Source organism: Anser brachyrhynchus (genome assembly GCF_964034855.1).
Source record: "Anser brachyrhynchus genome assembly, chromosome: 5".
Lineage (NCBI taxonomy): Eukaryota > Metazoa > Chordata > Aves > Anseriformes > Anatidae > Anser > Anser brachyrhynchus.
The window spans coordinates 57,231,491-57,258,513 of record NC_137699.1 but is presented as its reverse complement, the minus strand read 5'-3'; the positions used below and the strand labels follow the sequence as shown (position 1 = coordinate 57,258,513).

Sequence of the window (27,023 nt, the reverse complement as noted above, 5' to 3'; positions counted from 1 at the left end):
AACAGAAATTTGAGCCGTGTGGGTCAACGTGGTGACTCAGCAATCCAAGCTACCTCGTCCTGCTGCAGTCAGGGGACTGCGGTTCGGTTTCCAGCACCACATTTATGATTTCCAGGGGGAACAGGAGATGAGTCAGGGAATTAGAGCAACCTTGCATTGCTTAACTAGTGCTCGTGGCTTGATCAATGGCACTGGGAAGCGCTGCTGTAGGGAACCCCTGCAACAGTGTCGCAGTGTGCCCGCTCTTACAGATTGCAGGGGAGGCTACCAGTGCTGTCTAACGTGTGGGGGGAAATACAGGAAAGAAGCAAAAAAAAAAAACCGAACAAACATATAGTAAGGAAATAAAGTGAGAATTTTCTATAGCATCACACAGCAGATAATATTTACCCTATTGTGCACGAACGAATGCACACTGTGTGCCAGCTGTGATGCAGGGAGATACAAAACTTTAAATCCCATAGCTAAAAAATACTGTTATTTTCTGGGTACTGCTAATCACTGGTAAACTGGAAAGCACGCGCAAAAAACCTCTGTTCCCAGGGCAGAAGTGTGTCCTCTCCAGTCAGCTGCAGCATCAGGTAATTAACAAACGCCGGGATAAAATGAGCGATGCCTTGTTTATCAATCAACATGCTATTAATTATCTGACATGTCAATTTTAATTGAAGTGATTTGTATTAATAATGTAGTCTGCCCGAGTTGTATGGCATACCTGCAGGGATATGTGCTTGCTCCTGTGCTTTATTTTGGCACATATTCTAACCTGGGATGTATCTTCCCAATTTCAAAATACTAATTATTTTTAGAGGTAACTAGCTGTGTAACTGATGATTATTCATTAACAGAACCTATACATGGAAAGCCATCACCTAACAACTGTCTGAAATAAAAAAAGAATAATACTGTTATGTAAGAAACTGTCTAGCTGAAGACATGCCATAAAAGAAAGCTCCGTTGACACACATAAAGGGGTAACATTATTTGCAAATTATAATAATAGCTTTCCCCAGCTGTTCTCATGAAGAGGGAAAGCTGTGTGGCTGATGGTATTTTATTTAAGATTGGAATCCATATGCATTACATTAAGAGAAGAGAAGAGAAGAGAAGAGAAGAGAAGAGAAGAGAAGAGAAGAGAAGAGAAGAGAAGAGAAGAGAAGAGAAGAGAAGAGAAGAGAAGAGAAGAGAAGAGAAGAGAAGAGAAGAGAAGAGAAGAGAAGAGAAGAGAAGAGAAGAGAAGAGAAGAGAAGAGAAGAGAAGAGAAGAGAAGAGAAGAGAAGAGAAGAGAAGAGAAGAGAAGAGAAGAGAAGAGAAGAGAAGAGAAGAGAAGAGAAGAGAAGAGAAGAGAAGAGAAGAGAAGAGAAGAGAAGAGAAGAGAAGAGAAGCCTCTTTTTCATTTTACCTTTTCTTACTTTGTAAGAGGAAATGCTGCAGCTCAGATTACTTTGTGATTGTCATAATCCCAGGATCATGTTGAGCCTCTTCTGGAACTGAATTGTCCCAGGTGTGCTTTCAATTTAAAAGTGATTCTGTGAGGACAAATATTAGGGCAATCACAGCTGCTTCTGTGCTACTGAACATTAAAATTATTTTATTGTTTACGGTATTGCCAGAGCTGCCTTGTACTATGTGGTGTCCTGGCACCTCACAGGAGGCAGTGTCTGCCCCGAAGAACCTCTCACCAAAAAAAACAAAGAAAGCGCTGGGGGAAGGGAATTAATCAATTATTGACTTTGTCTGTATTAAATACAGGAGTGTCTGAGGTACAGAGATTAAATGACTTGGCTAGGTTATGCAGAGAGCCTATAAAAGAGCTGGGAATTGAAAGTAGCCCTCTTCCATCTAAATTCAGACATGTTGAGTCATCAGTCAATAACAAGACTGATTTCCACGGCGGTAGAGTTTGGAGCTTTAATCAGGTTTCATGTCTATTATGCGGGGTACTGTGTAAATATAGAACAACAGATGCTCTGTGAAGTTACGTCCTTAAGCAGATCCCCACTGATTTCAGGGGAACTCTACACATCCAGGAGGGTACCCTGGGGTAGATCTGATTTTCAAAATATGGACAAGATGCAGTAGGTGGGAGTAAAACCTGCTGGATTATAGGTAACAGGATCCCAGGGGTGCCTGCATAATGTATGCAGTGTAGAAACTTTGTTTATTGCTTGCTTTATTTTGGAAGAGGGTGAATGAACAAAGGAAAATCATAAAGTTCAGGAGTCTGGTACCTAGGTGCTTTTAAGTGTCTGAGTACTGGTGTTTTACTGAATCGCAACGTTTTCCTGCTCAAAAGTAAATTAAAAAAATAAAAATAAAACAACTGCAGCAAAACTCCATTTTTTTAATATGAACAAAAGGGCTACTTTTAGCAAAAAGTCACTTCTTTGATAACATAAAAGGTGGAAGGGGGAACGGTAAATGGGAAATAACGATGCTATCCTGGGAAGAACCATGAGCACGTCTGGAGGACATCTGCCGAGATGTTATCGGCGGCGAGGAAGCCCTGCCCATGCCGTGACATCATTTTCTACGGCTTCCAGCGTGTCCTGGCAGGCTCAGGGGCTGCAGCGGGAATGCCGTGCGAGAGCCAGGCTGCATGCGGCAGAGAAACGCAGCGGGCCTGGTTCCCTCCGGCCTGGCGAGGAGGAGCTGGCTGAGGAGCTTTTGCAACACGGTTCTCCAGCCGAATGCAGATGACAAGCCTGAGGGCAGGAAAGACTGCAAGACAGGTCAACAGGTGGCTTTCTTTCACGGTTGCCTTTACGGTTTTAAGATGTAGCGTGCATGCCACAGGGGCACCGAGAAGCTCCTGCAGCGGCCGTGAGAGGCACTGAGCACAGACACACGGACATCCTGTCCCACACGGCCCCGAAGGGATGGTGTTGCTCTGCACAGGCTCCTGGGGGACCCAGCTTAATGTGTGAGCCATCCTGTTCGAGGCTGGGATGGGAAGGAGAGCAGCCAGGCACTATCTGCAGGCTCAGGGCCCAAGAAAACTGGTGTTGGGTACTGAGCATGGCAAGAGGTGAGGGGGGAACAGCCGAATGGATAACTTTTTATAGCAGCGGGCTGTTTTCGGCCTGAATTTGGCGGTATTTGTGCATGTGCCTGATCCTCATTTCTGATACCTTCATAAATTTCTAGACAGTTTCAGTTCATGCGGCAGCAGCCTTTTCTATGGCTGGGTCTACATTAGCATTTTAGACTGGATCAAGAACGCACTTCGAAAGTGATTCTCCTGATCATGGCAATTTACTCGTGCTTCGGTTCATATCACGGACCAGTCTTGGAGTGCATGAGCTGGGCTCCCTTCCGGTGAATCCACAGCAGAGATGTCCTCCAGTTCAAGTGAACTCCGACCACTGCCAGGCATTCAGTCCATGGGACCCTATTACAACTCACCTGAAGCTTCCCCCTTTGTCAGTACTCTGTTTGCGTGGAGATGGGGTCCTCCACACCAGCCGGGTCGCTCTGGAAGACACCTCAAGGCCACTACTGCTCACGCAGACCCAGCCGTCTCGCCTCGTTACCCACAGGAAGCTTCAGGCGGGGGGGAGAGGAAGAGGGTTCGGGCTTGGAAAGAAGCCCTGCCCCTAAAAGCAGGATAGACTAACTTGCTCTGGCCACAGTATGCTACAGCCGCAAACCTAAATGTAGGCACAGCTAACAAAAACAGCAAAGATGGAGCCAAAGGTCAGTAAAAACTTTCAAGAGTTTTGTGGCAGTAGGAAGTCAGGCAGAAGGAAAGACCTCAGTAATCTAGTTGAGGACAAGTGGCAGCATGAGGTCAGACCTGGTTAGACACCAAAGAACTAGAGGGGAGAGATGCTTAAACTGAAAAAGAAAACAAAACAACACACCCAAAAATGCTCTGAGCAGAATTTGCACTTACTGGACACCTACAAAAGCAACCAACACAACACTGTCCCACATGATATTGTATTACCGGGGCTTTCCTTTCCTTTCACAGGACAGATTCTTGTATAATAAATAAAGCAGAAATTCCTCTCCCTGTTGTTGTTCCACAAGCCCATTGTCTTTCAACTGGTGTCTGACTGCAGAAACAAAGACACAGCATGGCTCTGGAGTAAAGAGGGCACCAAAGACAGGAATTTACCTTTCCTCTCTTTCTCTGATTTTATTTGGTTCACGGTAGTGTCATCTCTTTTACCCATGAGGTGTGAATACAGATGAAGACATCACTAAGTGCAATTTTATGGCTGCAGGAGCTGGGAGGTCAGCCCAGAAGGATACTGGAATGGCCATTTCTGCCTTTAAAAGTTTCCAAACTATGAAATTTTGATGAGGTGATTCAAACTGTAGCAGGTTCTTGTGTGCAAGCAGATGCCATTAAAATTACACTGAAGAAATTAAAAGCAATCCCTTCTCTTCTAGCGTTAGTATACAAATAATAATAATAATACAAAGACCCACCTGCCAGTTCACTGGATGTCTCACTTAGACACATTTCAAAGGATCTAGGAAGCCTGTGTCACCATAATGCCTAAAACTTTCACAGCTCCATTAAAGCTCTTGATGTGAAGGAAATTGTAAAGATCATGAGAAAGATCGACTCCGTGATGGCTTCTACTGGGAGCTCAGCACGGCCAGGACCAGTGCTCCCATGGTCTATTGCCGTGCCCATGCCCAGCTGCGCTGCTGCTCCTTCCACATTTCCTTGTTGGGATCTGCAGGGATAATCAATCACTAATACTGCACTCAATCTGATATGCCCATATTGTGCTTAACTGTAATTTTAAGAGAAGAGCATAATCAGCGGTGGGAGTGTGAGAGATGGGAACGTAACAGGAACCTAGCAGCTTTTACTTTGGGTTTCTACTTTCAATATGTGCGTATAGCTTCACTATTTCAGTGTCACAGGGTTTTCCTTTCTGAGTATAGTTAGGATCGCAAAGTTTCCTCACACAGATTACTGGAGTTTCAGCATTCTCAGGTATTTTCCCAGAACTAAGAACTCACGAAATACTGTTTTACTAATACGGGAGAAAATCAGCAGTTTGAAGTAGATTTCAGTCCATTAACACCAGAGGCTGTGTCTTTTGATGTGTCTCTACACCGCCTAATGGTGCCTGGTCCAGAAAGGGACTTGTGGTTACTACTGCAATAACAAAAACAACTGTGGTGGTGTATGGGACACAACTGATATATTTGCTATTTTTGTATGCTCTATAACTAGTGCATTTTCTATGCAAACCATTCAGTTCCTGTTTATATACCAAATTCCCCCCAGCATGTTTGCTGCCCTATGTTGCAGCTATCATTATTCCTGATGAAGAGGACTGTACGGCTCTGGCTTTGGAGTTTGTCAACAACACCATTCATGACTCAGCCAGAAAAGCTCTTTGCAGGACTGGGAAGTGTGCCTTCCTCTTGCTCCAGCTGGAGGAAGCGTGCTGACGCCCCAGTGCTGCCCAGCTTTAGCATGCTGGCGACCGGGAAAAAGAATCTGGAAACTAAACATAGGTCTCCTGTCTGACCTCTCCAAGGAGTTTTAGCAAGTCATCGGGAAGAGCTCTCAAAAATGTTCTAGCAAACAGGCATAATTCAGATCGCTGCTCTTCGAGTTACCAGTGTAGCCAACACTGAAGTCATGTATTGACCGGACGAATTTCTAAAAAGCAAAGTCACAATGTTTCAATATGACTGTATTTATTTTTTTTTCTAGATGGCCTGCTATTGTTTTGCTGTCGAGAAATACACCTCCAAACATGGGATTTGTTCAATTTTAGCAGCACACTTATGTTAATTACAGTTGGCCCTGCGAAATGCACTTTCAATTTGCATACTTATTAAGATGGATTTTTGCCTAAGATCAAACCTGAGCTGTTCATTTAAAAACTTTTAATGCCTAGACTGAAATACTGTAACCCTAATGGGATCTCATACAATCTTTTCCCTTGAGTACAGCCCACCTTTTAAAAAGGGAGGTACAAATTCCCTGTTGGACCATAAATGTGCTGCTACTACTTGCAGTAATAGAACAGAACTTGTTCTACTGGTGGTGAACTCAATAATTCCACTTCATCTTACCGTGCTATTCTTTCTTTTTATACCCGACTGGGTAAAAAACATTTTTTATCCAAAGCTGCGTAATTTAGACATTTTAAAATAACTTGAAAAGTGACATCAAATTATACGTTACCTATATATCTGTTAAAAATGGATGGGAACAGGAGTGCCTGTTCTTCTGCTGTGGTATTGATACAGGGTCTAGGAATCAACCATTCTTTGCCACTAACCCCTGTGTTCAGTATCTTAGGGTAATACAACACCAAGGAACAGTGATGCACCTTATCCTGAACCATTTAAACTAGAGTAAATAGATGTGAAATTTGAGGAAGCGCTCAGGGAAATCTAGGGACTTCCCTCAAAATTAGGGTTTATAGACTATAATCCCATTGATGATAACTGAATGATAAAGCCTGCATTGTTTGCATTTATAACAATTCTTGAGTGATTTCATTGTTCTCAGAGAAAAGAAGGCCTGCTTTTGTTCATTGTTGATACAAAGTCACTCTTGCTGCAGACCACACTTCCTACTTTACCTGGGTATTTTTATCCACAGTACTTTGCTGTGTTTGAGAGACAAGCCTTACTCCAGACTCCGAATCTAACTCCCCCTTCAAATTTGGGGAATGTCGGGTCCAGATCGGGATCCAAACTTTCTGGTTTGGGTCTGTCTTTCATCACGGTAAATCAACAGTCGGCAAATCTAAACAATCTGTTCGCGTTGAATTTTTTTTTTTAATTGCACTTCCTTTTTAGCAAACAACAGAGGTTTATTTTCTTCTCTTCAGGACTGAAATCTATGTTTACCATATGACCTTATTTTTAAAACTGCTGCTTCGTTTGCAGGGGGGAAGTCCTAATGACCTTGCTCACCACGCAGCCTGGGAGCTTATCAATCAGAACAGAGTTTGGCAGGAAGGCAAGAAAGCTCTCCTGCAATCAGATCTGTTACCAGAGATCCCCCTGCCTATACAAAAGTGTCTTACAGCCCTGAAGTCCAGTATTTACACTCTATTGCTAAATGTAATTGCAGGCTGAAGACTCAAAATTAGCTCATAACAAAAATAAAAGAAAATAAACCATTTAAGTTATCTATATATTGTCTTAACTGCAAGCTTTGCACACTTACAAATAATTTCCTTTTAAAGATATCTTTGGTACCTACCTACATTTTAGTCTACACTTAATATTCTGAGCTTAATGCATGTTATGTAGAAATGTGATTACAATCCCAGAGAGTTTGTTACAGATTTTTCCTTCCATTACCTTCGCATATTATTAGGGTGTGGACAGTTCTCTCAGCCATTTCATTCTGCCCTCACACCAATACAAATCTTTGCACTGACAGTAGATGCGGATCTGACCCTACATTAGGCAATTAGGCCTGTACGGGGGGGGGGTTTGCTTCTTCTGTTAAATTACCCGAACGTTACATTTTTAAAACTGTGCTGAAGCATGCTTTCCTAATCCTAAAGGAGAGCTACAGAAAATGCCATACCGGTGAAGCAGTTCATCCAGGAGGAAATGGTCTGTTTGCTGGCGGGTAAGGAAGTCTCATTCTTTCTCCCTCCATCCTGAAGAAGAGCAAACCCTTTCCTCCTCTTTCTTGTCACTGGCTCCTCTAGTGCACTGATGTACGCAAAATCCAGCGATCCATTTGGCACTCAGAAAACTCGTGGTGGATATGGTAATTCGGACAGACCCCCTAGTTGATCAAAATGGAAGAAGAAAAAATTAAAATGTGAATATCAGTAAACACCCATAATCATTCAAATGGCATGGTGCAGAAGCCTCTTATTATATTAAATAGATTTGCTGCCAGTGTAAATGCAGAGTCGTATTCCCCAGCTTTACTGCTGTAAACACATTTTATGCACCTTTATTTTGTTAACAGTGCAACGCTGTGGGAAGATGTGCCATTTTCTAAATTCTAACTAGCTTCCAATTACAGAAACGCGATCATCAGTGATCGTACATTCCTGAACAAATCAAATCATCCTTACAGCCCAGTTAGAGTTTATGGCACTGTCAATTAGAAAATAAACAAAATCCCTTAATGAGTAAACAGGGCAAATTTTGATACTGGAAGCACAGAGAAGGAATAAATCTGTCAAAGCCATTTCCGCAGCATCGTTTTTTTTCTCAGAGCAGAGCGGCTCTTAAAGCCTGACAAAATATTGCCTTGCCGCAAGCAATAGTTCGAGTCACTCCAGCAATTTGGGGCGTTTTGGGGCGTTTTGGGGTGTTGCTGCTGACAGAAGGGCGGCCTAGAGAGAGGCAGCAGCCAGATTCATGGGCCTGGCTGCTGTCCTACCTGAGCCCCTGGGCAACTGCTCGGCCCTTCTGCACCTCGCAGCCCACCTGCTGTGGAAAAGGGTATTGAAATATCCTCAAGGATACCGTGATACCCCATTATTTGATCGATCAGTATTTAGTAGGCGCAGGGAATGCCTGTGTGCGTAGCGTGTGCGTGGATTTGTACTTTATGGTTTCGGGGAAGCCTCACAAAGCCGCCCCGGTGCTGCGGTGCTGAGGTGACACAGAATTGTTGAGGTTGGAGGGGACCCTGAGGTGATCCTGTCCGACCCCCCCCCCGCTCGGGCAGGGTGACATCCATGTCACACAGCACCCTCTTCCCCACAGGCCGAGGTGCCACGAGGCCGCCGGGCCTCTCCCCACGGCTCCCTCGCATTTTGGGGCTAATTATCAGCATTTCGGGAAGCCCGGCCGCCGGGCGAGGATTACGGACGGGGAAGGGGGGGGGGGGGAAGGAGGCGGCAGCGCGGACACCCGCGGCTCCCTGAGGTGTGTGTGTGGGGGGGGAGGCAGGCGAAAGGCAGGGCTGCTCCTCCCGGCCGGAGGCGGAGCGGCGGGGGAGGCAGGCGGGCAGGGAGGCCGGCAGGCAGCCGGAGCGGCTGTGCGAGCCCCGTGGGCCTGCGAGAGGGGGAGGAGGAGGAGGAGCCGCCGCCCCGCCGCCCGGGGATGGTGAGGAGGAGGAGGCGGCGGCTGCCGTGAGCCTGGTTAGGCCTTTAGAGCTCGGCACCCGCCGGAGAGCCCGCCCGGCCCGGCCGGCTGCCCCCTTTCCCTCCCCCCTTTTCCCTTCCCCTCCCCGGCTCCCTTCCCCGGCCGCCGCCGCCCTCCCATCACCTCCTCCCCGGGCTCCAGCCATGTAAGTGCCCCGCTCCCCCGGGTGGGAAGGGCTGTGGGGGGGGGGAAGGAAGCGCCGGGGCCTGCTCCGCCGAGCCGAGCCGAGCCGAGCCGTGCGGGGCCGGGCAGGGGAGGTGGGTGTCGGGGTGAGGCTGGGGGGGCGCCCCCCGTTGTCCCCCGGCTCCCCCGCCTTAGGCCGCGGGGGCGGGCTGGGGGCTGCCGCCGCCCCTCCGCCGCCCAGCCCCGGGGCCGCCGAGCTGGGGGTGGTGGTGGGGGGTGGGGGGAGGTTTTTTTGGGGGGAGGTTTTAGGGGGGGCTGCGGCCCGGCCAGGGTCGGTGGAGCCGGCCTGGGGGGGGGCTCGGGGCGAGCAGGAAGCTGCTGGCTTCCCCCAGGGGGCGGTGGGTGGAAGCGTGGCGGGGTGGGGGGCTCCCAGCGGGCTCCCCCCCCCCCCCCGCACAGCGCCGCCGGGGGTCGAGACCTGCCCGAGCATCCCTGGAGGGAAATGGGGGGGGGGGGGGGGGGGGAGGGGAAATGCGGGGGGCACGGGTTATTTCTGAAAGTGTGGCAAATAAAGTAGCCGAGAGCTCCTCCGCCCCCTTCCCCTCCGTCTCCCCCCCGCCCCCGTTTTCTGCCCTTATCTTTTGTGGCAGCCCCGCGCCGCTTTGCAGACCACCGAGTGTTTGCACGCGGGGGGGTGATGCCCCCCACCCGTGTCTGCAGGTCCTCGGGCAGCCTTTCTGCAGCCGATTTCCCCCCCCCCCCCCCCCCCTTTTTCTATTTGCAGACCTGTAGGGTGCTGTCTGCAGGTGCCCCCTCGCCCCATCCTGCTCCCCCTTCCCCCCCAAAGGTGAAATTCTGCAGTTGCTGAGATGTTCCTGGAGACTTCTAGGACTTTTACTTCTCTTTCTTTGCAGAACACGCAGTTCTAATAGAGTACATGAGCACGCTGAGACTTCTTACATGTTTTACGGTGTGATACTGATGCTAGTGCAGATTACACCGTATTGGGGTTCCCCCCCAGCCCCTTAAGCCCTTTGGAAAGTATTTAACTATTTTTCTTTCCGTTTTGTTTTCCTACCATCCCGAACAGATAAGAAGCAAATCCGTGATTTGCTCTTGTTTGTTTTATTTATTTGTTTTGTTTGTGCCAGGGGAGGGATGTACATTTCAAAATACAGTTATAAAGGGGAGTTACTAACACTTAATTCAGGAGAATATTTGTTTACAGGTAAATAAATTTGACATACTTCATGACTAGTAATTATTTTTTTGTAGTAGCTAATTTCCTGATGACAGCCACAACGTTTGTCTGAGTTAATAGATTTAAAGACGCTGTGGAACTACCTTTGATTTTTTTAAATAGGAGGGTTTTCATCGTGTATGACGTTTATAGAGCTGGTTTTGGTGCCCAGCAGTGATAAATCAAATGGAAGAATTGATCCAGTGGCCGCAAGTAACCTGTAGCTCCAGCACTGGGGTTTGGTGGCTTGTAAAAATGACCCATAAGTGATTACATTAAGGGTTCAAATAGGTTCGAAACTGTCTTGGTTTGGGGAGCTGAACAAAACTTCTGTTATAAAGACTTTAAAATGGAATTTGATTAAATGCATCTTAAGTTGGTGCAGAAGTTCTGAGCAGCACAGTTCTTAAATTATTTGAGTGTAAACTGTAAAAGGACTTGTTCTTGCTTTGGAACATAAAGAGGATTTTGTCTCTGTCTTTGACAGAGAGAGTATGAAGAGGTTTCTTTTCTGCCATCGCTCGGTTTTGAAATACGCAGCTTCGTTTGTCCTATCAAACCGTAGTTGTGGTTGCAGCTTGGGCAGCTGAGTGTCGTAACTCCGGCCCCTCACCTGAACAAAATTAACCTCCTGACTATTGATTAGTAAAGACAAATTACAGCTTTGTGCGCCTAGATTACGCTGACAGATTGAAAGAAAAGTGGAAGTGACTTTAGAGATTTTTATTTTCTTCTCCAGTTACCATTTTTTCTACTGCTCTTAGCATCAGAGGAGCATTTCCAAGCCTAGCAATAAGCAGCACAAGCAGTCACGAAATACCTGTTTGGATGCGGCGTTGTTCTAAGATGGGCTAGGAGCAAACACTGGTGACCACGCCTAACTCAAGGCCCTCAGTGCATTTTTGTAAAGTAAGCTAAGATGCTGGAACTGCTTGGTCCTGGGCTTTCTTGAAAGCTGCCTGCCCAGATTTGGTAACTGGGTCATGGTGCGAAGCTGCTGTGAGTTCAGAGGGCCTGGGGTGCGCTGGAAGCAGCGCTGCTCCTGCGAAACACCGAAGGTAGGATTTGCATAATGCAGGAGATGTACTTCACCGGTCAAAGCCTGGTGGGGATACCTCTCTGCACGCTCTACTTAAAATGTTGGCTGGAGCCCAACTTCGTTGTGTGCCTGTGCAGTTTAGATGCAGTTGGCTGTGAGCTCAAAATGAGATGTGAAAGAGCGCAGGTTACTCTGATATCACATGTCCTGGGCCCAAACACACACGTCTCTGCTCCCCTCCAGTTCTTATATGACCTGTCTACTCTTGTGACCGTGTCCTGTGGCCGAGGCAGGCAAACAGGCAGCTGGATCCTTCTTTGAGCCATCCTGCTGTGGTCCTGATCTGGGCTGATGGGCACAGCCAGCTTGCCAGCTGATCTGGACAGGATCTGGTTGGATCTGGTGGATCTGGTCCTCCTTCGAGCGAGGCTTTCTCTCCTTCACAGAGATGAAGTAATTACCAGAGATGCTCCTGCATCCCCTAAGCTTAAGTTTCAGCGTTATGGAAGAATTCATTTTCTTCCTGCTCTCCTTTAGGGTTTGGATAGAAAGGAATATAAAATTTCACCTTGGAAGGAGGGCGAGGAGGACAGATTCATCTCAGAGGGGTTTGGAGGCAGAAGGATGCAAACATAAGTAGAAGAGCCAGAAGAGAAGGAACTCTCCCAAATACGGAAAAAGATGGTTCAGCTCCACCTTCTGTTTGTTTGACCGACTCCTTAAAGCAGGTTTCACTGCTGCAGTGCACAGGGAAGTGAGTTATCTCATTATTTGTGGAGAAGTTAATAGCCTCTAAGGAGTTAATGCGTGCATAAAATCAGCGCACACCGTGATAGGGTGTTGATGTCACGCTATTCGTGATTTACTGCGCTTCACCCGTGTGAGAAATATTTTGGAGTTGAAAAAGGTATTAGAGAAATGCCTGCTGAAAATAAGCAAACTGAACGCTAAAAGACGGAGTTGTTTAGCTTTTGACAGCATTCAGTCATGTGCAGACACAGGCTGGAGCAGCCAGGTCATACTTACCTCAGATGCCCTCTGCTCACTGGGAACCATTCCTAGATGGCCATAAATGAGGTCTGTAATCACTTCTTTTTTTTTTTTTTTTCCCCTCTAAGGATTTTATGCAAATGGAACTTTCTCTGGTTTACACATCTTCAGAAATACACTGACCTGTAGTTAACTTGCTATTCTCTTCCAAGAAATTACTCTATTACTTGCTATCACTCTGTTCGATAGTCTTTTATTTAAATACATATATTAAGCCCAATTTGGACGTGTTTTTTGAAGTATACCAGATAGAGTGGGTTTGCTGCTGTTGGAGCTGCATCTACGGACATCTTATTGCACGGTGAGAAGGGATTCCCAGCTCTTCACGCTGAAGAAAAACCAAGTTCCCCCTAATAAATTCAGTGCACTGAAGGAGCGAGGTGGAGCCCACGCTTCAGGTTGGTGGTAGGGGATGTTTAGTGGTTTTTTTTCCCCCTTCGTTGTGCCATGCTACCTGATGTTCTGTGCATGGCTCCTTTATAATATCCTCTGCCTTGTTCAAGCTCCTCTTTCCCCTCGAAGGAGATGGGCAGGTGGACACATCCCTGAGGGCAGGGCTACGGTAGCAGTGGGGGATGGATGCTTCTTGTATAGGAACTGTAGGCAGAGGGCAGCCCAAATTTTTTGGATGCCACAGGAACCAGAACAAGTAGTTCTTCTGAACTCTGGGTTTCTTTGCTGATCTGCTTTTTTGGGCTGCGTAGTCACTCTGATTCAGTCTGAGGTGACGATTTAGGCCGTGAGGAGCAGGAGGTTGCCGGGTGGTAATCTTGGCAAGCGTTAACGCAGACAAACCTGGAATAACTTAGCTGGAGGTTCCCGAGTTCCGTGCCCTCGCACCTTTTTCTGTTTTAAATAATAGGACTGTGCTTTCTACAGACTAGTTTGGCTCATAACTTTTTTAAAGTACGGTCGTTGAAAAGGATGTTGTCGGCTCAATGCAGTTGAGTTGCTGAATTCAAGGCGCGGAGGCAGGTTACGCCGTCCCCGTTTTCTGTTACGGACCATGTTCGACGCGTTAACTTTCACACCTTGGTGTTGCGTTTCCATACCTAAGCTGTGATAATCTCGGGGGTTTTGCTCAACACTTTGCAAATTGCTGGGTGCTTCTGTGAAGCCCTGAAGTGAGGTCTCGTCTCCTGTTGACATCAACAAGTCAGTTCAGCTAGCGTGACTGTTGTGCATGTGTTTTTGAAAGGAGGGCGAAAGCCTGCCATGTTCGTCAAGTTTGTATCTTAATTGCTCTGGATCCGAAGGAATTTGTTGTGGACAACTGGTAGCAGTGGGTTGCTGGTCTCTATTCCGCAGCATATGGTCCTTGCATATTTATTTGGGAAATTGAGGGATTCTTACAAGTCTCTTGTCCCAGTGTCATTTTTTTGTGTGTTTTCCCTCCCTCAGGCAAACGTCTTATCTGTTTCTCGGAGTGATAATTACAAGCAGAAAGACATGGCAGATCCATAATTTGGAAAAAAAATATAATCTTTTTTATTATTTCCCCTGAAAATAAACTGTTACTGGAAGAGCTGAGGACTAGTGACAAACAGTGGAAGTTCACAGGCAGAATATTGGTTCTCTTGCATCTTCTCCTAGTGAATTTCGGCTTGCAGCGATGGTTCGGATTGGATTCCCCGGCTTTGCAGAGTGTTTTACCACTCTGGCAGTGAAAGGCGCAGCCCCTCTGTCCCTGCTGGTGTTTGGGTTCTGGGTTGGACTCGTTTTGACCACCTGCTTCTTCCACCCGGGGCTGTGTCTTAGTGAGTTATGCGGAATTAGTTGCTTTTTAATCTAGTTTCTGATGGATATCACCTGCGTGCTCACCGGTAATTGACGCACGCCTGCCAAATGCAAGCAGAGCTGGTACATATTTGTTAGGTGGGGATGTGAGGTCTCCAAATTGGGAGAGAGACGCCGGTAACAGCCAGGTCTTCGGTGGCATGTTCCAAACGCTGCTAGGTTCTGCTGTATTAAGCTCCTTAATTACTGCTGAGAACGTGTCACCAATTATAGTTCTGATCGCGTAACTAATACCAAGCTGGATGGAGGTACGGACGCTTCTGAGAGCACAGAAGTCGTTAAAGGAAAACAAACAGAGAACATTTGTACCGCAAGCAGGAAAATAATCAGATTCAATTTAGAAAAATAATAAAAGCTGATGCATCTGGGAAGAGATTGCTTTCAGTGAGGGAGGGAGATGTGGAGAACATTTCTGTGGTAGCCGGCCATGAGGTAGATGTGTTTTCAATAAGATGCAGCAATTTTGAGCTATTTAGGTAGGGACTTCATCTCGTAAGGTGGACTGGTAAAAATCCTAAGTCGTGCTTAGGTGTATTTCATTGCAGGAAAGACAGCAGCAAACTGCAGCGAGTTCAGAGAAGGGTGATAAAATTGATCACGGTGCTTATAAGGGCTGATTTAGGATAGCAGAAAGGTACGTGAGCTTATCTGAGGTTCTTTGTATAAGTCTAAGAGAGGTAGGAGTCATAAATATAAAAGATAGAGAAGACAATTTGGAGGAAAGTCATGGAGATTTGAGTGGGAGAACAGGATGACACTGAAGCTAGGAAAACGTGAAGCAAAGTGTTGGGAATTTTTACTCTCAGGGCTTTATCTCTAAGATGCACTGTGTGTTAGTTGATAGACTGGCATACAGCAGGCTGTAAGGAAACCTTCCAGAAGAAGTTCTGGAAGTCTTCTTGCCAGGAAATACAACAAGACTTTGCTAAATCTCAGAATTTTGATTGTCGAGGGGAGCTTGATGTTGTTGGAGAGCTGGGAGATGTCTTCTGGGCAGAGTCTTGCAGCCGCCTCTGCTCTAGACAGTGTGGAGAAGCAGGGCTCTAGCAGGCACTTGTTCCAGCACCTCCACCCGTGGAGACAGCAATATCTTTGTGAAGAGCAAAGCCTTCATTTAGGATTTGTAATTAAAATAATAAAAACAAACCAGCAATGAAAGCTACTCCCTGTTGTATCCCCGATTTACCATGTGATATACTTCAAATGACGGTGGACTCTTCTTTTGATCCTTTTAGAAGTAGCCGAGAAGGAGAAAAACGGCAAACCCAACAAGAGCCCCTTTGTGGACGCTTCTGCTGGAGCTCAGAAATTTCAACAGTGATCTTTTGGCGTAAGCTGATCTTCCGAGAGACATTCCTGCCATTATGAATGAAGTAGCAATAGTGAAGGAAGGGTGGCTTCACAAACGAGGTAAGTGTCTTTTCCTTCCAGGACGACAGGGTGTTGGATCGTGCACTAGACTGGCTTTCTCTCTGGGCACCACGTGCCCTTTAACAGGGTATCTTGAAATTGTCAGTTCTTGTTCTCCTGTCCACCCTAGCGGGAAACTGCATCTAAGGAGCGCGTGTGACTTTGTCAAGCTGAGAAAGCACGCGTTGCAAGGGGATTTCTTTGGGTTTGTGCATGTGTGAGTTTGCCAAAAACTGCACCAGCTCTTTGGTTTTAAAATGATTATGAAGATAGTAACTAAAGGACATGATGCTTAGAGTGGCAAATCATTTGTTTCAAATGAAGGGCTGTAGCTTTTCTTTTTGTCTTCATACGCCGATAGAAGGTGGAGTTGTCTTGAGGTGAATCTTCATTTGAACGGTGATCGATGCGCCTGGATTTTGCAAGCAATGATGTCCTCTTGCAGAGACCTGCTGGAGGACGTGGTAGTTGATTTGTGTCTGAACCACTCGGTACCAGTGTCCTGGACATGCAGAATAGCCTCGAGTTTGTGCGCTCGGTGCGTTTCTGTTTTACCACTGATGAAATTTGATTTTTATCAAAAGTCTTCTCAACTGAGTGGTGAAACTGAAAAAACATAGTCACAAGTACAGTTAAGCTTTTTGCATCCTTAGATGTTTATGTACTTATTTTTATGCGGGGTGGGTGTAGGAGAGTGTTTGTTTTCAAGTACTGTGATGCTACTCCTCCAAGGCTCTTGGCTTACCTGGTTCTTTGTCCTCTACTATCATTTCTTGGAAAGGAGAGACCAGCGTTAGGTACTTTCCATAATACCGTCATTTTTTTGGACCAAAAGCAAAATCTGTATGCCCCAGCAGTAGGGAAGCTTGCGTGGTTCTGCAGACTCAGGATTTTTCTAGAGGGTTTGCAACAACATGCCTGAAGGTGCAAAGGTATAGTGTAATTATTTTTGGAAGAAACGGAAATACAGTATCATAACCTTGATAAAGGCTGATGGCTCATCTGCAACAATAAAGTTTATAATCCATGTTTTAAAAGAGTGGAAATACATACATTTAACAGCTGGATATACAGCTTAGTTGAGCAAATTGTCTGATGCTTGACGTAAAAACGCTTTGATAAAGTTTGTTGTTTTTTGTTGTTGTTCTGGTCTGTTTTACTTAGAAGTAGGTGCTCCTATCCACTCATTATTTTAAATAACTCTCTGGATAGTTTTGGTGTACCCAGGCTACTTTATTCTGATAACATACTTGTGGATTGCTGTGTTTGGTTAAATAGGAGAAAGTAACACAGAACCATGTTTCCATTCCCGTTCATGAATCTAGAAACTCTTAAATAAGCAATATATTTGTAGTTTTAAATGTTGTTTTTAGGCTGTGGGTTTTTTAATCTTCCTTTGTTACAATTATTTCTATACTTATCTCTAAGTTTTAAAAAAGATACTTTGAGGAACACTGTACAAAAATTTGAGGGAGAAACATTTTAGAAAGTATGAAAATGGAAGCGTAAAACCACGTAGGAGGATTCAGAGGCAGATGTGTCTGAAACTTCAAGACAGGCATATTTCAAACTTGTTTGTGTTTACACTTATGAACTTATTTTTCTTTGTTTCTAGTATTACAATAAAGCTACTGTCAAGTAAAGAGACCTGTGGAGGAGGTCTTAGTAAAAGATGCCCTGATCTGTTGATCTATTTTTTTTCTATTTTAAATTACCTTACAGAAACAGATTATTATCTCTGATGGTTTGCTGATAGCAGTATGATGAGATTATCTGCTGAACACATTTCCATTTCCAAAACGTTACTCTGCATGTTCTGCATATATTTGAGATTGCAAATTTGTGCCTCAACTATTAAACATACCTCGGCGTTTTTTCGATGCCAGTTCCCCGATGCCTTTTTCCCTTCTTGGTAGGTGCAGTGACACCTACTTAATTCCGCTTTATTGATGTTGCAGCTGTTGATTTGGTATTGTCCGTGTGAGGAGGGTTTTGGAAAACAGCGCTGTATCTCCTCGGTGTGCTCTGCGCGCCAGCTCCGTTACTCTCTCAGTTGTTCTGCTTTATGTTCTGTTGAGAAATTCAGTTCTTTAGGCTTGTGGGAGTGTGGAGGAGGAACTGATCCACTATGTGTGTGTGTGTTTTGTAAATGATTTTTTTTTTTTTTTAATCATCGACATTTATTGTCAGACCCTATCAGTTTGCTAGCTCTGCAAGATCAAGTGCTACAACCACAGGATGTTTCCAAAACTGATGTCAGATACTGCGAGCGTCTGAAGTTAGGGCATAAACAGTAATTACTGCAGGGAGGGACTTCTAAAGGAGGATTTTCGATATAGGAAATGTATATTGTTTGTCTTTGGGGTAATTCATAAAACTGAAGGTTGGACTGCTTGTGGTCTTCAAACATCCTAGGGCTTTCCACATGCAGATACGTTCAGTAGCGACTGGCCAAAATCCAGTTTGGGCAATTACATTCCCCCTACCCTAAATTTCCCCCGTAGCTTCAGTTGGATATGGTACCTTTTAGTTCACGTCCTAAACAGTTGAACAGCATGGCTGTGTGCAGTCGAACAGTTGCTCCATCTAGCCCCAGCAGCGGCTTAATTTTGGTGGTTTTAATGATTTGTGTATGTATAAAGCAGCCTGCAAAGTGCTCTGGAGCCCTTCTGGATGGCAGGTGTATATAAGCATAAAGCCATCATTATCAGGAGCAGGTGTTTTGGCCTGGCAGGGAAATAGCAGGGCTTTCGAGAATTCTGGAGTTGTTTTCTTCTGTCAGCTTGCTTTACGTTTCTGTTTTTGTTTCCAGGATTAAAAATACAAATGGAGAAACGAAATTAAACATCTCTGCCTGGCCGAGAGCTCTTGGCAGTTCTGTAAGTCGGTCGCATGAAGGAAGTCCCACTTCCAGTAGCACAGATGTTTGTTTGTGTGGAGGCTGGAGTCATCTCCGCGACACGTCTAACCTCAACCGGGCAGAAATATAAGAATTCATGAATGAACTTTTTTTTTTTTTCTTTTCCCACTTGGCAGCGCTTGATGCTGTTACTCCAGTCGCAGTGAGGCGAGGGACTCTTGCAAGACAAAAACGGTAGTTAAAATACTAACCACTTCTGCCTAGCTGCGTAGCTGAGTGTTCGAACATGGACACACATGGAGAACGTGGAGGGAAGAAACTCGGATTCAGGGTGGTGCAGTGTGTGTGTGCATTCGGCACACGTAGTCCCCAGTGGTGTTGTGTCAGAGGATTGCTTAGTGGGGAAGTACGGGGGAAACGGGTAGTGCCAGAGGTGCTGTAATTGGGATTGAAGATGAGGGAGGAAGGAGGAAAATTATCTGCCCAAATTGCTGCTTGTTGAAATTTGGAGATGACTGGGTTTCTGGATGTGTATAATGAGTATCCTTACTTCTGATCGTGTGTTGCGGAGCTTTTTAGATGAAAGAGAAATGCCAGAGTGTATTTTATTTACTTTACTGTTTCATTCTTAAAGATCTCATTGGATTTCTCATGTCTTTCTGCTCTGCTCCCTGCTTATAAAAGTCCTTCTATTGTCTTCAGTCTTCATCCTGTTTTTTTTTTTTTTGAAGCCTTTCTGCAAGGCTAACAAAGAGTGGGATTGTGCGTTTCGATACTCTGTCATCTCTGTCTTTCCTCCTATGTCCGGTTTTCCTATTAGGGCATAAACTCTGATGGAAAGAGGAGGCTTGGAGAGAGAGGGAGGGACGGAAGGAGGGGGAGGGAAAAATGTACACTGACATTTGAAAAAGGAAATAGAAATCTAAGTTTCTCACTCTGAGGCAGTTACAAGCAACAGGAGAAACCTGTGTACTCATCCGTTGATATCTGGCAGCAAATGTGGAGCTACTTTTTAATTTTTCTTGGTTTTAAATGGCCTATGAGTATAGCACAGTAATTTTAACCATGAAAACCATAACATGTCCTCCAAATATCAATTTCTATGGACTTCAGACTGATAAAACTGTTTGGCTAGCTTAGAGTTTGGCTGCCAAGTTGATCAAAATTACTACAGGTCCTTAAATGAGAAATTAATACAAAAGATACTTACTCCACTGCTGGAAATACTACTAAAGTTGTTAAAGAATTATTTCGGTTAATGCAATGGAGTGACAGGGATGTTCTAATAAATAACCACTAGTCCTTGGTGGCTTGTCTTCCTACAGCTTCATTGCACAAAATGAATGCAGGGTCAGTATTTTATATAAAATACCAACCAAGAAACCGATTGGTGCTCTTTTAACTTTCTCTAGGAGAGTAACACAGACTGTGAACTTTAGTTTTGTTATTCTGAGCACAGGTTCATAGTTTTAGTATCCTTTTAGTATGAATCAAAAGGGGATCTCAAGATGTATGACCAGAAGTTAACTTTTTGGGTCTCCTGTGTTGCTGTTTTCCTTCACCTCTTCTTTCTTCTCTCTTTTCTGTTCTCACCATGTTCCCTACCTCTTTTTGTATGTATGTATGTGTGTTTGTTTTATTTCGGGCTGTTTTCTGTGTGTTTTTTACCTTGGCTTTTGTCTGTCTGTGGGACGTAGCAGTGCACTTTCTCGATGACCTGTGTAACCAGAACCTTCGAGGTTCAGCGTAGTTCAAGCATCGGCTGGCTTTCACGGTATTTCAAAGGAGAGGCTGTGGCATTTGCTACAAAGGATCCTAAGACACATCTGAACTCAGAAGATGCCAGCTAGAGAGGGCGCAGCTGCTTCAGAGGAAAAACTGGGGGTAAAAGGAAAGGTAAGAAACAAGACAGGGGCTGAACAAGGAGCGGAGGGGGGAAGTTTGTAACAGGGGAAAGAAGCTGTTGTTACTTCCAGAGCTGAAGGTTCGGGTGCGTAGGGAAATCTTTTGCTGCTCTTATTGAAAACAAAAGATAAGCTGTGTCAGTTTGTGGTTTTTCTTGTGTCTCTTTTTCAACACAAGGGGCTATGGTTTTGCAATGCTAGTTCTCAGTTGCTTTCATTTTGCTAGCCCTGTTCTGGGAAAAGGGGACTGGGGAGGAACCAGGAAATCGTCAACCAATAAATCTGACCTTGGTGGTAGGCAAGATGCTAGAGACATTAAGAAAGGATGAGATCACAAAACATCTGGAGAAATATGAGCTGATAATGGCTAGTCAGCTAGACTTTGGAGGGTAGACCTCATCTGACGGCATTATTTGTGGAGAGATCATAGGAAACAGACTGGGTACAGTGTACTGTAAGAAGTCTGCTGTGGACGACAGGGAAGTCAAAGGCTGGGAATTACCTGGTGCAGTGTAGTTGTACTGTACCACGTCTGTGAGCGGGGAGAGAGCTAGTGCAGCCTAGAAGTGGCTCATCGTCCTTCCCCTGAGCAGACTGCTTCAGGTTTTGTCCATTTCTTTTATTTTTCAGTGTCCTTTTTGAAACGTCTTTCTGGCCAGAACTTTGTCATTTATGAAAACCCATTCTTTAAGTCACAGCTTCACATTTTTGAATGGCAAAGTCCAATGTTTTTTTTTTTTTTCCAGTAAAAATGACTTTTTCCAGAATTTGTGTTCCAACATTTTCCTCCACCTTTCTTTTGGAACACACAGGTCTCTAGAGAAGAGTAAACTTCTTTAGAGAAGCCATGCTAGGTTAGATATTTTTCTCTGTGTTTGTAAACTGGAACTTAGATGCAAGTCTGAATGACAAAGAGGAACAACTCAGATGTAGATGGCCAGATTGCTGATGTCAGTTCTGGAAGTTTACTTTCATATTCTGTTTCATTGTATGTCAGAAACTAAACAAACTAGGTCTCAATTTTATCTCTAAAATTGGCGTAGTGTCATAAGTTTCTGCTACTACTTGTGACGAGATTTGGCAGTGAAGGATCTAGGACATTACAAGCATGGTTTAAAGGGAGCCTGGTAACACTTTATACAGTGGTTTACACAGAAACCGCCTGAGTTGTCTTTGATCCTCTCTCTTTCATGGTTCCTTTATTTTACAGGAGGAGGAAAATAAAAGTTAGGTCTGTGCAAAAAAAAAAAAAAAAATCCACGTGTGGTTTTCTGTTGTTTTTTTTGGTTTGTTTTCTTTTTCCCTCAGTAGGCATATTGAGAAGTCATCAGGTTTGAACTTAGGAAGAAGCACTAATTGAGTGTGCTATTTTGAGGTAAGGAGAGCAGAGAGTAAAGCTGTGCTCATTGTTCTTGCAGGAGCGATTTTAAACAAGGGGCTGTGCTATGCCTTTTAAATTTGGTGCCTCGTCCTCCCGTCAGAATTTCTTCCCCTGCAGCCTGTGTGAACGCCAGAAGCTTCCTTCCCTTCCACAGTTCCCTGCTCGTGCTCCCCCGTGTACGCACCATCAGCTGCACTCCTTCCCTGAACTTCCTCTGCTTTAGCACCATCAGCCTTAGGCTTCACCACCTGAAAAGGCTGGCGAGGAGTTTGATGCTCTTAGACTCTTACATGACATGGTGACGTGTAGCGGGTCTCCCTTTATCCAGTTTGTGTTTCTGTAAAGGTCTCCTAGAAGCTGCTGGGGTAGTTGTTGGTCTCAGACTCACTCAAGGAATAAGGAAACAAACCTTAATATGTGCTGGGAAGAGAGGATTGCTTAACATTTGTGCATTTCATTTGAATGTGTTTTAAAAGATGGAGCATTGTTGTTCAAAAAAACAAAACAAACCCTCTCAGCCTTGTGTTTTTTTCCCTTTTACATATCAAAGTAACTGATTTACTAAGAAAAGAAACAAGTTGAGCCTTATTGAAAAATCATCTCTCGAGGGGGGAAGACGGAGGGTTTATTATTTTCAGATGTATTATGTTGCAGGTACAATGTGCATCTTAAAGGGGGAACAAAAACCAGGAAACTATATGAGGAAAGAGGAAGAAAAAGAATGGAGAAAGAATAGCACCATATTAGGTGTGAAGTAGCGTGCTTCTGTGAGAAATATTTATTGCAACTGAAAGGGGGAAATAACGAAGACCGAACTTGAGTGAAAACATGTTACGAGCTCTTAGATTATTCTCCCACCTCGTCAAGTTGAGCCAAAAATGTGAAAAGATAGCTGGTCAAACACTGTTGTGAAATTTGTCAATTCATGCAAAAGTGCATGGTCGTATTTGAGGACAGGCGCGGTAAACAACCGTCACGCACTGCCGGCAGAAGAAGAGAGTTGTCAGTTACTGTTTTGCTGAGTCTCTGGGGTAAGTCAGGAGAGCTTTGAGGTGCTGTCCAAAGCCTGGGTCTTGGGTGAACTGCACGCCGAAATAACAGCGTGAGCCAGCGGGGCTGTGCGTGACTGCAGAGGTGCTGGGTGTCTCTTGAGACTGCGCACACCACCTGAGCTGTCCATGGGGCTGCCACATCAGTGATACCGCATCAGTCTGTTCTGTTTGGCTTTAATAACCTACTCGTAATGAAGACCACGGAACGTACGTGCCAGGGAGCTGGGTTTTATGTAGGCCATGAGCCACAGCCTTCGCAGGAGGCGCTTGTCTTGAAGCCTGGAGCTTGCTCCCAAAACACGTGTTGATGTGCTGATAGAAATACCTGAGTCACGAGTGGCACTGGACTTCAGGTGCCAATGGGGGTCGTGGCTGCTAGCAGCAGTCGCTGCTAATTCACAAATTTTAGGTGCAGGCCTTATGTTGGTTCTGGTTTTACAAAATCAGTCCCTACATGTAGACATCACAAGATTTTGACAGTTTTGTCCCTTTCTGAAGTAGAGAAGTTTGGTAATTCTCATAATGTAGAGGAAAACTGGAAAACATAACCTGAGTAGCTTCTTAACAGTTTAGACTAAGGAGAAGAAAAAGGGCTGTTAAATTGCTTGCAAATAAAAGTCTCAAAAATTATACAATTTAAAATAATTTATATGTTTATATTTTTTTTGAATCCTTAGCTGCACATTGTACCCTGTTATTTCTGCAATTCCGTTAGAGGATGTGGGGTTCGAGAAATTTATCCTGATTATACTTCAGAAAGCTCGTGTTAAGAAAGAATAACTTTTACATTTGCTGCAAGAGGCTTGACAGGTCTAATGGATAATAGACACATATAAATGAAACTCTATCTGAACTGCTTTTTTATCCATTAAACTCCAGTTAATTTAAATCTCGAGTTAATAGAAAAAGAGAGACTTTTCTAAATTTTTTTCTGTGTGTTTTCCATATGAGTCCTTGTGTGTGCCATATCCTATCTGCCAGCATAACACCACGTGTTTGGAATGATGTAGTTACACTGGTGTGCCAAATATTTACAGTAGGTAGGGTTTATGCCCTGAAATACACGGATGCGCGCTATTTTATATATTCTTGCCATTGTGCCTCAGTTGGGCTTCAACAATTGGAGCACTGGTAAAAAGTTAAACCCTTGCACAAAACTGTTGAGCAGCTCAAAATCCATTGTTAGGCCTCTTCACAGCTGCAGAGTGGGAATACTGGCTCATACTTGCTAGTTGCTTTTCAGGGACTTCCAGGCACAGATTGTCTGGATTGTTTTTTGTATGCGTGTCATACACATCCCTGCTTCTGTCTGTGGTCTGCAAAGCTTCTATAAATAGCAGTCGGTTACCTAAATGAAAGTATTTTCATTGTATTGATTTACTTTATTATTTTTTTTTTAACTTTCAACCATGCAATCTCCTTTATTAATTAGAAATTATAAACTGGGAACACCATGAGAAGTGATCGCTTTTCAACTGAAGGCATTTATTTCTTAATTCAAGGGTTGACTAAAGGTGTACTTGTAGCATTTTAGCTACATCATATGTTTATTATTCCACTGCAGGTTTATGCGTGGACCAGACTAGAATTCCGTTGTGATAATTTATGGCGACAGTGCTGGCTGTGGGGCTTGGAAGTAATTTTACAGGTGGAAAGTGATTTCTGAACACAGGACACAAATTTCTTGCTGCAGTAAATTCAGTAATCAAGTTATTTCCTGATAAATGTTTTTTGTGTTGCTTTGGCAGTGTCTTGAGAAGACTGCTTTGGATTGGTAGGTGAAACACTGCTATCATCATGCCTTTTTCTTCGATGTGTATACATACATATTTTAATGAAACTGGACTTTTAAAGTGGTCTTCAGTAGAAAAATGGCGTCATTGCTTTAATACTGCCTTTGGTATATTTCAGGCAGTGAAGGAGTAGGATAATAGTTGACTTTTTCAACCTGAAGTTTGCATTGTATTGGAGATTGTTGTAGTTCTAGGTTGATTTTTTCTGGTACAAGATATAGTTTTACTACATAACTGATTTATCTCCAGGTGTGGAAGCTGAGGTTGCCATGTTACTTGCATGATAGGAAAAGTATTTATCCTAAATGAGAATTAGGAAAAATGACTTTTTTCGTATGTGAAAATCGTTGAAAGCTTGCCAGCAGCAGCCTTCAGAGATACTGCCTATTGAAGGCTCTTGTGTCAGCTCGGTTATGTTGTTTCTGCTGAAGTTTAGCCTGTGAAGTCGAGGTATCTTGATCCAAGAGAAGGAGAGATAGTTAAATTACATCATCATGGAAGAATACCAGAATAGTTAGCTTTAAAGCCATTCAAGACTACATTGGCACCCCTTTGTTATACAGTGTAGCTGAAAACGAACAGCAGCAATAATGAACCAATCCATCTAAATCACAGCAGCTGAACAACTGACTGTTCTATCTCAAAATGCAAATGCGTCGTGCAGAATGGATTTAATTGTAAATGTTTGCTTAGTAGGGAATATGAGCCCTTTAGTTTGTGACAATAATCGTGAATACAAAGACCCACAGAATTTTAGGGTTTACGTAGCTTGTCCCCATTCTCATAACAATATTTCAAAGTCAATTTTTTTTTTAAATGTACCATTTGGCTTTTTTTCTAGCCGGTGAATAGAAGTCTAAATGCCCAATCACCGAGCAGCGTGTTGAAAACGGAAAGATAAATTTAGCTATATGTATTTAGATCAGGCAGGATTTTCTGTTGTATTTCTTTCACATCTATGTTAGGGCTCTTTAATAGCTTCAGATAATAAGAAGGAAAAGTGCTGACTTTTCAAAGCTTAGATTTGTTTTTACAATGCAGTAATGCCGAGTGTTATGGGGAGTCTTAGCATTCCCTTTCAGGTTCTGGTGAGGTGTCTCTCAGACAATGAAAGGTTATACTGAGGAATTTCTGCTCCAGTTTCAAAAACAAAGCGAACAAACAAAAACCATAAACAACTCTGCGTGGAAATCTTCGTTCTTTGTTAAATTCTTGAAACCTGGCCGCTGATTGCAACTCCTGAGGTGGAATATCTGTCACTGATTTGAATTTTTAATTAAAATAAAATAGCATTGCAGTCCTTTGGGGAAAGGAAAAAGCTTACAGAGCTTTGCTGGTAAAGAGAGAGAAAGCAGAAATCTCTGCCTCCAGGCTGTTACGAGGTACGTTTCTGTGTAAGGGAAAACAGATATAACTTTGGAAACACACACATGTACACAAAAGTGCCCATGTTTATGCTTCTGTTGGCATTTTGTGTGTGCATGTGTTTAATACATTTCACATGTGGATCAGGCCTTCTGAAAAAGAGACAACAAAACCCCCCTGAAGAATAGGCCTTTGTGACACTGGAGAAGTTTACTGTGCCAAAGTTATGGTAAGAATTTGTAAATTTTGGCTGCCGGAGTGCTTCCTTCCCCTGCTATGTTTTTAATGTTGGAAACTTAAAAGTGTGGAATAGAGGGTGTTTTTTTTTTTTTCTTCTTTTAACTGACAATGCAAACATTCATTTCACAAACTAACCCGCCTGTTCACATGACGCTGCTGGCTGTATATAAACACCCCGTTGATCTTGTTCCTCACAAGCCTTCTGCGGCCTTCCTGAGTCACACAGAAATGGTCGGCCGCTCTTCTCAGCGCTGCGGACCGAGGCTCGATCTGCTCAGACTCAGTTTGCCAGATTCCTGTCCCTGAAAGAAATGTTTTCACTTGGAACAGGGCCCTCAGAGCCTGGATGTTTTGCCATGGCGCTCTCTCTCTCCGTGTTTAAAATACTTCGTTTCTGCTATCTTGGGAATTGTTTTGTTTTGCCTGTATTCTTTGGATAAAGCTGAACCTGTTGGAGAGAAGTTTTGTATTTCCTAGTCACAAAACCATCTTCCCCTTACATACGATGTCGTTTCTTCATGTTGCTCTTGCACAGAAGGCTTTAGTTTGTGAGGAGGCAAGGTGACTTGGGATCACAAAGCTCAGTACGGGGCTGCCCTGCCAGGCAGGCCTGCCCGGTGGCCCAAGGACTCGGTGACAAGCTGGGCAGCACAGCTGGCTTCACAGGGCTCTTCTGGAGTAACCAAGGGCAGGATACGAGTCCAAGGCTAGA

General features: G+C 44.3%; 1 protein-coding gene and 1 long non-coding RNA gene across 3 annotated transcripts in view; one reads left to right on the top strand and one right to left on the bottom strand.

Annotated features, from left to right (window-relative positions):
* Nucleotides 1-1,689: 1,689 nt before the first annotated feature.
* Nucleotides 1,690-8,803, bottom strand: LOC308196784. The gene is made up of 3 exons (XR_013952400.1): nucleotides 8,348-8,803; nucleotides 7,532-7,738; nucleotides 1,690-4,691 (listed from the first exon to the last, which is right to left on the bottom strand). It is a non-coding gene; the product is annotated as an uncharacterized lncRNA (long non-coding RNA).
* A 98-nt stretch (nucleotides 8,804-8,901) lies between these two features.
* AKT1 (AKT serine/threonine kinase 1) overlaps nucleotides 8,902-27,023 on the top strand; it is a 72,882-nt gene continuing 54,760 nt past the window's right edge. Inside the window, exons 1-2 of one of the 2 annotated variants that reach the window (XM_080596353.1) lie at nucleotides 8,902-9,202; nucleotides 15,542-15,716. In XM_080596353.1, coding sequence (XP_080452479.1) covers nucleotides 15,671-15,716 — 46 coding nt within the window. In that variant the 5' untranslated portion in view covers nucleotides 8,902-9,202; nucleotides 15,542-15,670. Of the gene's footprint in view, nucleotides 9,203-10,064; nucleotides 12,908-15,541; nucleotides 15,717-27,023 lie in introns of those variants that run through there. The other variant, XM_080596354.1, reaches the window with a different exon arrangement.